The 14,720-nt window shown below is 44.9% G+C and overlaps 1 protein-coding gene across 5 annotated transcripts in view; it reads right to left on the reverse strand.

Moving 5' to 3' along the window:
- Nucleotides 1-14,720, reverse strand: part of ALS2CL (ALS2 C-terminal like) — a 62,117-nt gene that overhangs the window by 25,710 nt on the left and 21,687 nt on the right. The window contains exons 1-2 of one of the 5 annotated variants that reach the window (XM_065744850.1): nt 9,678-9,905; nt 406-514 (exon numbers count right to left, since the gene is read on the reverse strand). In XM_065744850.1, the coding sequence (XP_065600922.1) occupies nt 406-514; nt 9,678-9,719 (151 nt within the window). In that variant the 5' untranslated portion in view covers nt 9,720-9,905. Of the gene's footprint in view, nt 1-405; nt 515-5,813; nt 6,053-8,326; nt 8,416-9,286; nt 9,353-9,677; nt 9,906-14,720 lie in introns of those variants that run through there. The other 4 variants (XM_065744852.1, XM_065744853.1, XM_065744854.1 and 1 more) reach the window with 4 other exon arrangements.

Consider the following 14,720-nt stretch of genomic DNA (forward strand, 5'->3'; position numbering starts at 1 on the left):
CCTTCTTCCCTTCCCCAAGGCTCTCAGCCTTCCTTCATAAGAGAGATGCTCCAGACCCTCAATCATTTTTGTGGTCACATCTCTCTTGAACTGGGGAGCCCAGAACTGAGCACAGTACTGCAGATGTGGCCTCATCAGGGCAGATCAGAAGGGGAGAACCTCCTCTGACCTGCACCCAACCTAATACAACCTCTAAAACCAATACGAATCACAGACCCTGGCTTGCATGAAAGGTTGTAGGCAACCTTAAGAACAGTCTTAAATTGAATAGCTCTACCTATTGCTTACTCCAACAAGTCAGCCCCCAGTGAATTCTCAGTCATTGTGTTTCTAGTGTAATTCCCTTTGTGTGCACCAGTTAGTCAAGGCAAGAACTAGAGACAAAGAATATCTTCTCTGACATACCTGACTGCAGCAGAGGCTTGAAGATGAGGGCATCCATCCGTGCCAGGCATGCTGAAAAGTTTTCTTCCACCTGGAGCAAAGATGCAGAAGCTTCAGCTGCACACATGTCCTGGATACAACACAGAAAGCACACATCAGCTCCCTGCACGACTATCCAGCTACCAGTGGCTGCAGTGTTCATCTCAAACACTCAGTCTTTCCTGACAGAGCTGTTAGCTGTCCTCAAAAAGCATTTTAAAAGCATTAGAAGAAGAAACAGAAACCCAATAGCTCAAAGATGAGGTGGTGTCACAGACTGCCTGCTCTCCTGGTGGCCCAACTGAAGATCAGCTCCTGTAGACCACGATATTCCTCTACGTGCAGGGATGGCCCTAAACTTCTTGAAGTGCGTTCATCCTGCTTGGTGTCAGATTTGGTCTCCCAGAGGGAAAACCCCGTAGTACAAGGCTCAAAAGATGAAGCAGAGCATCTCACCCCATCTCTCCTCTCCAGTTTTCTACCCTTGCACCACACTCTGCACCTTTTGGCATTGTAAGCAATCGTATGGAGCTGCAGAGCCTTGCCAGCCATTGCAAAGTGTCCAACCCTCTGAGGGAGCAGAGCTCAGGCGTTGCTCCTTCCTGAATAAGGCACTATGCTGCTGGTTAAATGTCACAACTCCTGTGTCAGCTGAAGGAATGCTTCCCTAAAGTGGAAGTGGGCAGAGCTTAAAGAGACAAAAAATGAAATTAAAAAAAATAAAAACCACTACGTGAGCACAATCCAGCAGCTTCCTCCTTCCCAGCCTAATGACCCAAAAGAAACATACCAGAGGAAGTGAGCGTGAGCCAACTAATAGCATGTCATGAGGGACTAACAGGGGGAAAAGCCCTGGTGATAAAAATAGTATGGATGGAGACAGATCATATCACTAATGGAGGAAAAAAACACAGTGAATCTAGTTACACTTCATTTAAAGCATTACTTTGAACACCTGACCATAGACTATAAGAAGATCCCCTTGGACAATAGGTTATAAGGGACTATCTCATTTTCAAGATTCTTGAAGGCTGGACTCATTGCTAAATAAGTTTAAGTTCCCCAAACTTTCCAAACCCTGCTCAGGAGCTCCCTTCCTACGTCAGTCTGGAGCTTGGATTGAAATGGTATCATAGAATAAGGTACACTTTGCAGTTTGGATGGTTAACTGGCTTGGTTTCAAGCAGTTGCTCAAGTTCAGACACAACTAGCTGCACGATTGAATGATTATTTTCTCCTCAGTAATCACTGCCTCTTAAATAACGCTGGTCTGAAAAAAGGGGAAACAATAAAAAGATTCCATAGTCTTATTAAGTTGTGAGTCTTCATACATCAAGCTCCGCATGACCACCAGGCTATTTTTTGCAGCAACATTGCTGAATCGTCCCAGAGGAAAGCTCTGAGCATGCAAACAGGTCAAAAGCTGGAATCTAGACTCCTCACCACTCCCATGGAGAGCAGCAGAGCCAGGAACAAAGCAGAACAACAGCCAGCCCTCACCCAAGAGCACCATGAGGACAGGGCAGACAGATATTTTTTTTCCCTACCACCAGTAGAACCCCCTGTCTTGTAGAGACAAAGATAAAGGTGCTTCATATAGGTACTAAGGGAGCATTCAAGCTTGTATGGACTTCCAAGCTTGCTTAATCAGAGAATAAAATCAGGCTTCTGGCCTTAAGTTGTACCAGAGCAGGTTCAAGTTGGATGTGAGGAAAAATTTCTGGTAATGCACTGACACAGGCTGCCCAAGGAGGTGGTGGAGTCACTGTCCCTGGAGGTGTTCAAGAACCACGGAGATGTGGTAGTGAAGGACGTGGTCAGCAGGCATGGTGGAGGTGGGTTGGACTTGGTGATCCCAGTGGTCTTTTCCAACTTCAGTGATTCTAGGATTCTATGATTCTTTAGAATGGTTTTTATTCTGGGCAGAACAAAAAAGATGGGTGATATATGCCAGGATCAGAAAGTCTTTCCCAAACCTTCCTCATATCAAAATAGCCAGAGAAACCACCCAACCACACACAGCTGGCTTAATGGAAACAAAAAGGCTTGAAACAAGGGTACAGATACCCACAGCACCATGATGAGCCATGAGCAGTGGGGCAGGAAGCTGAGGGACAGGAAGCTGAGGGACACACGTGCAACATCCCAGCTCCAATCTAAAGCTAATTTGGTTGTTTTTTTCCAGTGAAAGAACTGGAGGGGTCCTACCAGATGTCCAGAGGGGACTCACTGATCTGCAGCATTGCCCCTTTCAACCATGAGCTGGTCTCACACTCAAACCCTTGCCCATCTGCAATCACAGTTCATTAAGGGTCTGCCACCTACCATGTCTTGAGCTGGGCTAATTCCAGCCCTAACACAGTAGTTTGGGATCATTTGCTGAATGAATCAGCAGCACCAATCACAGAACATCTCTTCCATAACCACAGAAAGACCTAAGTTGCCACATCACATCAGCTGCTAAGGTAAACGTGAGTTCCAGCCATCATTTCCATGCTTTCCCCATCAGTTCTATGAAAACAGCATCTGTACATTTATTCTAGCCCAGTCAGACAGAGAGGATTTGAAATTCATCACCTGATGAACAAAACCGATGTTGACTCAGGCACAGGGCACAAAAGAAACAACCACGACTGTCTGGAGGTCACACTGTACATTTGCTTACATGAAAAACCGAACAGCAGAAATCTGAGGCTGTCACATCCTTCCCCCTTCTTGGGCTCAGCTCTCACACGACTCTGTGGTTTTGTAATTCTGTGTTACAGGAAGGGCCAGGCAAGCTTGAGCAGAGCTACTATGAAGCCCATTCAGAAGTGCACTCTTCTTGAGTGGCTCTGCTGCTGCTGGGGGAAAAAGACCTTCAAAGATGGCAGAATCACAAGATGCGCATGTCCAAGGAAGGGCCCAAGCACAGCAGTTGCTGATAGAAAGAAGGGGAAAAAGAAAAAACAAAACCAACTTTGAGAAATAACATCTACAGGAGTTGCTAGATCTCTGTAACCCATTGTGTTCTTGGACTATCTGCTGAGCAATGCAATGGGGGAAGAATGAAAGGGTGATGGAACAGTTAATATCAACACAAGCATTCCCTGACCATCTAACGAATGGAGCAGCCTGGGTCATTGGGAGGAGCATTCAACCTCAAGAGAATCTAACCAAAAAACTACTGAATGTGTATTACAACAGGAAAACACATCTCTCAAGAAGCCACAATGGGTAGTTACACTCAGCTGGAGGAAATTGCAAGAAGAGTGGGTGGAACTCTTAGAAAACCAAATAAAAAGTTATTTTGGTGAATTGCTGAGCTTCGTTTCCAGTTTTCTGAAGAACCCCTTTCTATTTTGAAGTTCGTAGCTCCAAGGCAACAGTTCTACCATGAAAATGTCTGGAAAGCCCCATACGCATCAGATGCGACGTAAAATTTTTCCTGGAAATGCATCCAGTCAGAAAACTTCTAAATTAAGGAGCAATTTGAATCTTCACACAGGGACTATTCATTTTCCATTTTCCTCTTGTGAATCCCCTTTTGTACTGAAGATTATCAGTCAATAAAAGTTAAGACTTCTCAGGTAGAAGTAGCATGGCATGAACAATAGATTTATGCTCAGAGCATTTTAATACTTAACTGTTTGGAATGGAAATGCCATGACCACGTTTGCTATAGTCCCTCCATTTCTTAAACTGCCCTCTTTCCCTGCATCAGACTTCCTAAAGTAAATTATGCTGAAGTTCCTCCAATTTCCTCCCCATCCTTGCAGCTCCTGATCTTTTTACTTACACAAGCCTCAGAAATAAGACCAGTCAAACATTTTGTTACACTCAGTCCTCAAAGCAATCAGGTTTCCCTTCTCGGTCCTTTGAGAGGCAGAAAAGTTATTGCTCCCACATAGTTCAAGAGGTACCATCTTACTGTAGACCATGTCTCAATTGAGTACATCATCTTGGCAGTGGCAGGGATAAAGCTGCAATAATTCAAGCTGTCATTCACAAACAAATAAATGCTTCTAAATTGAAGCAAAGAGGCACAGAAGATAACTTTCTGTCAGAGTAAATCCTGAACCGTACTTCAGATATTCCCTTTCAACTTCTAGGCTACTTTCTCTCACACCAGTAATGATGTTGCCCCTCCCAAAAGCAACTAAATCCCTCTGAGGATGCAATAGAGAGCACGAATGCTTACTCCTGGACAGACAAATATCTTTCCACTTGGCAGCAGAAAGCAGCTTGGAGCATCTTAAAGTGCAAAGTTCTCTTGATCCTTCAGTTTACAGCTCCAAAGGATGAACATTATAGAGCAGAATAACACAGCTCTGCACAAAATCAACCAGTGGCAAGCTCCTTTCTCAAAAATTAGCAGATAAACCTATTAAAAGTTTGTCACACTGAGTTCATGTAGACCAACACTTCATGTCACATCACAGTGGCATTTTGAGACAAATAAAGGGACCTTAAACTGGAATGAACATAAACCTAAATTTTTCTTCACCTCCGCCAACTCAATAACTGTATTGTTATGATTAACATGACCAAATTTTTATTTAATTATTTTGTGGAGAGTGGTGGGGAAGAGGTAATGGATTAGCAGTTAGGGATCATTTTAAGGGGATAGAGGAAAGGAAATACTCGAGTTTGGACCCTGGACCCTAGCTTCTTTACCAGGTTAGTTTTTAACCTAGATCTTTTCCCCAGCTTGATTTAAAGTACCACCCCATAAATGTGCCCACAAACACAATGGGATCTCCTCTTTCATTAGCAGTGACAGCTCAGAGTCCATGAACTCACAAACTCGTTAGGCCACGGGGACAAACTGGTGACCTGTGCTGAGACACTGCTCCTCTTATAATCCCAACCTTGGCTGCTTTCCTCTAAGGACCAAGCTTCCCATGCAACTAATTGCATTTCCAACCGCCATCTCCCTCACGTGTCATGCTCCAGCTGAGTCTGCATTCAGGCCAGCACAAAGACCATTCTGTCATGCAGAAAAAACAGCCCTGAGCTTTGTTTAACCAACACCAGCACTGGAGTGAATGCTCCTGTTCAGAATTTCTCTTGTCAAGCCTCACGATGAATTAGCATCCAACTTACTAGAGCCACCTCATAGACACCAGAAACACAAACTGTGCAAGTTAAGAGAGAATTAGGAATTAGTGAGGTAAGAAGACTATAAAAGTAGAAAAAGAGCAACAGAGGTGGTAGTTCTTTGAATTAGGCTTTAGTATGGAGTACAGGGAATGTGCAGACGCCAGCAGAAGTTTGTCTGTGAAAGATCTCAGGGGTCTTGGTTCGATGTTTTCCTAAGATGAGGAACAGAGCAATAAAAGCAGGTAGGCACAGTTCACGACAACGTTTAAAAAACACAAGAGAATGAACACATCCACCAAGACTCTCACCTTCCATGTGAGATGCTTGGGCTCTTGGGCCAGGCTCCCATGCAGCAAACATCTGGAGCACAACACAGCCAGCTCTGCCCTTAGGCAATGGGGCTGGCTCTGGGCAACCAGTAGGATGTCTTATGTTGCTCACCTTCACAGAATCACAGAACTGTAGGGGTTGAAAGGGACCTCTAGAGATCATCAAGTCCAAACCCCCTGCCAAAGCAGCTCCCTAGCCCAGGTTGCACAGGTAGGCATCCAGGCAGGTCCTGAACATCTCCAGAGAAGGAGACTCCACCACCTCTCTGGGTAAATATGTGGAACTCACTGCCATGAGAATTTGTGGTTGCTATGTGTGTATTATACACAGCGTTCAAAAGTGGCTGGATAAGTCCATAGAAGAAAAATCAATTAAAACCTAATAAAAACAAAGTCATCAGCTCCAGCTCAGGAAGTCCCCAAGAAGGCAAGTGCATATGGAAGAATTGTTATTACATCTCTTTCCAGTTTTCCACACTGTTATGCTCCAACCATGTTTTTCTGCTTTATCAGAGGTGAGGTAGCCTGGCTTAATACCACTGATTTTACACAGTCGTAAAATCATTTGCAGGTCACGTCCATGACAGGACCTCAGGCAATGAGAATAATGTAAGGTAGAAAAAACAAAGACCAAGTTAAAATGTCATCAGATTTTGGGTAACAGTGGATAGCCAGGAGCTCACGAAGGGTCAAACATGCATTCAGCCATCTCTGTATAAAATGGTGTTATTGAATTTTTTCAGCCCAATGCAGACTTCTGTCTTTGTCCATCTTCAAAACAGGAAGCTATGAGTGGGGGAGGAGAGCATGTTTCTTTCTCATTTTTTTTTCTTCAAAAACAGGGAAAGCAAAAGCTTTGCATAAGCATCAAATGACTGAAGTATGTTGTTTTGTTTTCATTCTTCCCCAAACCCAGACTGGGAGGAGCTCATGTCCTTTCCTTAGGAAGCTTCCTCTTGAGCCCAATAAAAACCACCACAAACCTTCAGCTGACTTGAAAAGGACAAAGCCCATCTGCCCCCACTGGCTGTGTAAGGGCTGAATTACCCACCTCAGATCCCTCTTGTAACCAACAAAGATTCGAGTCACATGAAAAGCTCAACTTAATTCAGACTAAGTGAGATAAGTGGACCTTTGGGCATCCCTGGTCTCTGTTCACTAGCTACAGAATTAAACAACTGCAATATGACATTTTACTTGTTAATAGCTAACGCTAGAGATCACTCTCACGACAACGAGGGCTATCATTCAGCCCTTGCAAATAACAAGGCAAGTATCATAAGTATGATAAGGCTTGCAGGTGAGATTATGTTTATTTAGTGCTTTAATCTCCTTGGTCCTATGCCTCCCATTATTGTTATCACTTGCAAACAGCACATGCAAGTGGAAACAGAACCATTCTGACCCTGCAATTGATATTCAACACAAAATGACTTAAGAGTTATTGGATGAAACTCCAAGCCAAATTTGAAGTAACAGCAGGTTGTCCAAAGGCATGTAAAGAAATGAAGTCATGAGAAGTGACAACTCAAGTTCACCATTGTGGAGTGAGACAATTATGGGAAAGCTAGAAGACTATATTTTGGTACAATATTACCGTCATGTCTTTGGTAGCAACTTTGGGAACTGGAGCTCCACTTCCTTGTCCCTACACTCCTAATATGCTTACTTTGCTTTTCCAAAGGGCCTCAAAAAACAAAAGAAATGATGGAGGTCCCTGCCAAGTGATACCTAAAAAGCCTGAGGACACAAACCCTTTAGAATGGCATCCCCAGTGTCTGCCAGAAATAGAGCAGGGTTAGAGTCCATACAAAAGCAGAGGAATGAAACAAGAAGTTTTGCCTGGATTAGGGTCATCCCTGCACTCTCCCCCAGTGCTCAAGGCATTACCAAAGACATAGCGCTGTAGGAAGCTCCCAGGGTTTAATCAAGGCCTTCAGGAGCTCTTGGAGGACAAATTACAATGTGAAGTCAGGACAGACCTGCCAGCCGTCACCAGTGCTTCTAACCTCTGATCATCATTCCAAGACACCGCAGCTCACTGAGGTGCTGTCAGTGCCAAAACCCAGGTCTTTTGATGACCTGAAGAGCTGGTCAGAAGCCCTGGCAGAACTGTTCCACAAGAAAATTCCTGTTCGTTGAGCCCCAAATACTTTGCATGAGTGTCTTACAGTTGAAGAAGAACGTAAACAATTCCCTACCAGTCTGGCAGTAAGAGCAACAGATACAGCTCGGCCTCTTCCCGAGGTCCACTCCCACTGTGATCCCCCAGCAACCAGCTGATGCACTGGGGATCCCAAAGGATGCAAAACCCTACCTGGTCCTAGTATTGTTTATGGATATCCCTCTGGAACATGCTTCTGTCGTTTGCCTCCAGAACACGCTCCCAAAACGAAAGCAGGGTCTTGACAGACAGTTCTGCCTGTTGTCCTTACAAATCCTCAAGAATTGCAGCTTGTTGGGAACTGAAGTTACAGCAGTAGTGAAAGCACCTCGTTTGGGGAGCAGCTGCTCGAGGAAGCTTCCTGGCCATAGGAAATTTCCACAAAGAAGCACAGGTTTGGTTCAGGTCCAAATTAAACAATGTCAAAGTTTAAAAACAACAAACCCTCCTGTGCACCGCAGCTCCTCCTCTTTTGGCTTTGAAGACCTTATTGTTTGTTATTTATTAAAAAAAAAAAAAGACAAAAAAGAACCAAAAACAAATCACAGAACCCTTCAGAGTGTTGCTGCTCCTCTATCACTGGGCCTTTGACCCAGACTTTTCTATCAACACATAAACCAACTGCAAGTTTTTGACTGCTTCCCTCCCTTGCCGAAACCAGAGAGCTGAACAGCCTCACTCTTCATGACTAATTAGTTGGGTATTGGTTTCTTTACTCTGCTGGGCGAGATGTGCAACCCCAGCACGAAGGCACAGTTTGGAGTCTCATTTCATCAGGTGCCTGCTTGCCTGGCATGGGTGGAAAATTCCTCCCCAAATTCAGGAAGAAGCCCCAACACAGAGCATTGGACAGGAGGGGGACCGCATGTGAATGTTCTGTGCAGCATCTCTTGATGGAAAATGAAAGGTGAGAGCAAGCAGAGGATATTACAGCTCTGGATCAGAATAGGAATTAAATAACTTAAATACGATGTGCCTTCTTTATACAGGGCAGTACGTCTAGACGAAACAAAGATCTGCATGCAAGTGCATTTGGCACTCCAGGAAAGTGCATTCCACATCTGTGGTCACTTGCATGGGTACAATTCCTACCCGTAGAAAACATTCCCCAACTTGACACTGCTTCAGAAGTTTTATCCTTAAATCTTAATTCTTATATCACCGTAAGGCGGATCTCCCTGATCTCGCACCCTTCCTGCACCACACGGCTGCACGTAAGCCTCAAGATTAACGAGAGCACAACCAACCAACCCACCCCGCTCGCAAAACCCCAAAATAACCAACGTACCTTGCACAAGGCGGCCAATTAAAATTCCCCTGTGCTCAGTGCTATGGCAGCAGCGGCTCCGAGCTCCCAGCCCTGAAATACCCACAGCCGCTGCTCTCCCCTCCCACCGCTCCCTCCCACATCCAGTGAAACACAGATCTGGGCCTGTTCATTAAACGAGACACCCACAGGGCCCGGGGAGAGTTACGAAACCCACATGAAATGAGGTTTCTACAGCAATTGATTCCCCCCCCCCCCCACCTCCCTTTTTAAAACGCTCTATGAGCACGTGCATCTATCGGGAGAAAACCAAACCAAAACATGAAACTGAAATGGGAATCAACAGAATATGCTCTTTTTTTCTTCCCCAGCGTGCAGTGACAGTGCTCAGCTTTAATCCCTTTTCACCTACGTTGCATTTCCAGAGCTGTTTGCCAAGCTCCTGTACTTCCATCCCTGTTCTGCCGGTCTCTCTCCTCACGTAACTTCTGCACTTGGCTGGAGGAGCTCACAGGAGGCATTTCCCTGGGAAATTGGACATTGGGACATTTCCTGCTATTCAGAGCTGGCAGTGTGTGGCAGACACCGCACGTGATGCACACAGACTGTCCTTGGCTAATCCCAGCTAGTGAAAATAGTGCCCTTCTTTTATAAAATACACTGAAAAATTAAAAATAGGAAAATGCGAGGAGAAAAACAAATGGGGGAGGGAGAGGAATCAGGGGCTCTGTGGGGAGGGAACGAAAATCAGAGAGGTGGGGAAAAAAAAAGGAAATAAAGAGAACAAAAAGAGGGGAAAAAGGAAACAGATGAAAAGGAAAAATAAAAGGGGAAAAGAAAAGAGGGGGGAAAAGGAAAAAGAAATGGAAAAAAAAAAAAACACAACAAAACTGACTCCATCCATCAGAAGGATTAAGAGTACTCCCAGCCACACATATCAGAGGTTCAAACTGCATCCATGCCCAGAGCATAAAGCCCAGACTTCTTTTCCCCAGTCAGTCTGCAATTAGCAAACTCCCACGTGCACTCTGACAAGGCAGCAGCCTGCACCGCACGCTGGCTCTCCCCATCAGGAAAAAACAAATATGCTGCACGACAAAAACCCCGCACCCTACCCGTCTGCTTCAAAGCACAAACAAAGCTCCATTCTTTCCCAGTGCTCCAACATGTTCTGACTCAGCCACTCTCCTCTCCTCTGGCTTTATGACGTCCAGGACTTCTCCAAGCTAGGGGAACTCACAGCAGGCAGAAGGATGAGGACAATCCAGTTTCATGTAGCAAGGATGCGTGGGATGCCTTGATCACCTTTTTTTCAGAGGGGTTCTTCGGTCACGTTGACTTCCTTCCTAATTTCCCAGCCCCACAGGATGTTTTTGGAGTGGGATGTGGCCATAACTCACTGTCTACCTCAACACAATGGTTTGTAGGATGCAGACAGAGCAGCAACCCTCATGCATCCAACACTGGGAAGGACGGAGCCTAGGGATTGGAAAGGGTGAGTGAGCACTGAGCTCATTGCTGGCCTCTGACTTGCTCTGCAAGCTGAGAAGGTAAGAAGTCAGTGATCAAGACTTCAGCATGACTATAGACCTTTCTCTTCCTACCTCAAATTGGGAATTACATCAGATTTCCCACATCAGGAGGCAGTGCTAACCCACCAGGGACTGGATGACAGATGGGCATCTTGCCACTCAAGACAGCTTACACAAAAGTGCTTGAGTCCAGGAGGACCTTCCAACATCCAGACCATGAATGAACGGAGATTTCTCCATGACAGTGCTTATGCAGAGTTCTACTCTGCAGAATAGGTTTCAGAGGTCACAGTGCAAAGCATTTCCTCACTGCTCTTGGTTTGTGGATCTCCAGTGGATTCGTACGTAAGGCCCAGGAGCTCTGCTCCCTTCAGGTTCACCCCACTGAGTACATTAGGACCTGGACCTCAAGCTCAGCTTTGTGACTTGGAAATGTGTTCCTTGAAATCCCGTTTTATCCCCTCCATGCCCTTCAACACTATTCTGGTAAAGCTGCAGTGAGAACCTGTGCTGACATAGAGTGATACAACCATTTGCTTTCGGACACCTCTTTTTCTTTCACTTGCACTTCCTTATGCTCCTGCTTGTTTGCTGCCTTTCTTCTCCCAACTTATCCACTGGCCTGATAACCCTCAGGCCTTCAGCTGCCTCTGTCTAATCTGCTTTCTTCATATTCCTTTGAGCAGCTTCACATCCCTGAAACCTCTGTCCTCAGCACTGAAAGAACTCCATCTTCCAGACCAAGATACTTCCCACCATCAGCTGCATGGACAGCTCACCCGGTGGTGCAGCAAATATCAGATTGCCACAGTTTTTACTGCATCAATTGACCTTGTTTTACTACAGAAATCCCAAAATGAGAGTGATTTGCTCCTACTTGCACAAGCTGTCCTAGAGCAAGGACCGGTGACTGTCCTGCAGCCTTCAGCACATTGTGCATGCCCCAAACCTGGAGGGGCTCAAGACCAGGTTGGATGAGGCCCTGGACAACCTGATCTGGTGAGGGACAACCCAAGAACTGCATTTTTCCCTTAAAAATTAAATTACAAGTTGATAGACTTTCAACAGCAAAAGCCAAATCAAAATCAGGGACACTTTGAATGCCAGAGTCTTACAGTGAAGGAATCTACACCTGGAGCTTTGTGAAGCTTCTTCTGCTAATACATTTTGTTGAGTATACTCAATGGTTTTCAACTGAAGTCTTTAAAAACCTTCTCTATCAGGTCTGGGTCTCCCTCATTATGCAACCAGATCATTATTAATGAAATAATCTCCAGCTCTCTGTAGTCACAGATCCCAAAGATGGAGTGATACGGTTTCCACATGGGAGCTTAAGGGATGCCACCAGCATTACTCTGTCCACAGCCAGCAATGACATGTGCTGAAGGCTTTGTATTTTGTTCCTCGGCTTGACTCCAGTTTTACAGTTTTGTCTCCCGCACTTACAAGTGCCCTTCTGTCTGGGTAGTGCAGCTTAAAGACAGATATAAAATCATCACAACAAAAGAGCTAATAAGGAATCAGAAGAGAGGCAGTGCAGTACAGTGGTACCGACAAACATGCCTTCTCTAAGAGGTCCAGGTCTGGCCTAATTAAGAAGCAGCAAGATGGCATTCAGCCACCTATGTCAATTAAAAGCATGAACGCATCAAGAAAATACAAAACTGGCTTTGATCAAGAAAACTAAGAGAAGCTTGCCTTGTTCCTCGCGCTCTCAGTTTTTAACCATGGAAACTGGATCCTCCACCAAGTCTCACCCCAGTTTTATAATTACTGAGAAAAATCTTTTCTTCAAGTACAGCTTCCCTGAAACAAGTGGCATTTTTCTACCAAGAATGGGTTTTCTAGGGCTTGTTTCTCATTGCTTTGGACTATTTATAGCCTACGTTCCTCTACTGATATCAGGCAAATTTTTGAGTTCTGGGGCTAATGGCACTGCATGTGCTGAGTCAGTGCTGCTGGCTGGCACATCTTTCTGTCGCCAAGGCAATACCACCCCATGTTACAAGAACCAACCATTCTGGAAATAGCTGCCTCGTGACTCACACAGTTACAAGAACATCCTTGACGATGCCAGCTCCGATAGAAGGTTACTGAAGAATGCCTCAGAGCAGCAACACAGTCTGCAGCCTCCAATTCTCACAGTGCCACTCAGAAAAACCTCAGCTCCTGCTGAGGCTGAACAACAGAGGCTGCTGGAAGATGTGAAAAAACTTATTTTTCACCCCCCAAAAAAGTTCTGAAAGTTCTCCTAGCATAAATCTAAGTATCAAATGGTTTACTTTTCCCTTCAAAAAGCTGCTGTTTTTTTTTAAATATAGAAACACAGAATGATCTGGGTTGGAAGGGACCTTTAAGATCATATAATTCCAACCTCCTGCTATAGGCAGGGATATTTTCCACTAGGCCATGTTGTTCAAAGCCCCATCCAGCCTGGCCTTGCATGCTTCCAGGGAGTGGGCATCCACAACCACACTAGGCAACCTGTTCCAGTGTCTCATCACCCTCACAGTAAAGAATTTCTTCCTAATATCTAGACTAAATCTACCCTCTTCTAGTTTAAACCCATTTTCCCTCATTCTGTGGCTGCATGCCATTATAAAAAGTCCATCCTCAGCTCTCCCAATGGCCCCCTCCAGGTACTGGAAGGAGGCTATAAGGTCCTCCTTAAGCCTACTCTTCTCCAGGCTGAAGAGCCCCAGCTCTCTCAGCCCATCCCCCCCACAGGAGGAGTCCCAGCTCTCTGATCACCTTTGTGGTCCTCAACAGCTTTTCTTACTTCTCAGTGCATCTTAAGAGTTTCAGACACACATCGGCATCAAGCAAAACGAGAGCTGAGTTGAGAGATGAGGAGGAGATACAAATCAAAGATGGCACCGGGCCCATGTTCCCAGCTAGCACCAGCATGTTACCTCTGCTGCCTTGCTCCAGGCATGGCCCAGGACTGTCTGGTGCCTTGGCAGGGATGGGGGCAATTGTAGTTGCCAGGACCTCACTGGATCTTCTTACTGTAACATAGTGGTGGTTTTATTACCCAACCACGTACACTTCAATTCCTGTGCCTCGCAAGCCCAGAAACATGGTAATTGCGTGTGCCATTGGGAAACTGTGCATGGAAACAGTAGCTAGATGTATGTATTTATTCATATCTCATGCAAAAGAACTTACACAACCCTTCATGACTATCAAATTTGTCCTAGTTGTTTTCACTGAGGCAACACAAGTTTTTTTTTTCTCTTAAGGGTGAGATCGGCATGCAATGCAGGTGTGCTTAGAAAACAAGCAGAAAACTAGGATTGACAATGAGTACAGACATGCTTTCTACACCTGAGCAACCATTCACTTGTAAACAAGTATAGAAACAAATCACTTCTAGAAATTCTTCAGTCACATCAGCATGCACAATAACAAATTCAAGTAATATACATTGCAAACTGTCATGCGCATACTTTTATACTCTCCACACAAGATGGAGTGATGATGAGACAAGATCAGGGATGGATTGCAACAAGAGAGGCCAGGAGCAGGACCAGCACAGAGCAACCATAAGAAAAGGCACGGAAAAGTTTGTACTTCTTTGTTCTGTTTTTTCACAAAAGTCACAATCCACATTGAGATTATTTTCTTACTATATTCATTTCCTTCCATAGAAAATAAACTATTAACCTTCATGAAGGGTTTAGAGGGTACTACATCTTTCTACAGCTACCAGTCTCTGTGCCTACTAGATGGAGATCAGAGTATGAGAGTATCTACCAGATCGTGGTACTGATCCTACAACGGCTCTCTGCTTGAAGACTCAAGAGAACTGATTGCTACAAGTATGAACAGTCTACTCATTTCAGTTTTGTTTAAGCAGCTCTAAATCCCATTTCCCCATCTGTTTACATGCAAGTCTGTCCCACCTAGTTCTCACCACTGGC

The sequence above is a fragment of the Cyrtonyx montezumae genome, unplaced genomic scaffold (assembly GCF_038088225.1).
Source record: "Cyrtonyx montezumae isolate F1298 unplaced genomic scaffold, pur_monq_1.0 scaffold_32, whole genome shotgun sequence".
Lineage (NCBI taxonomy): Eukaryota > Metazoa > Chordata > Aves > Galliformes > Odontophoridae > Cyrtonyx > Cyrtonyx montezumae.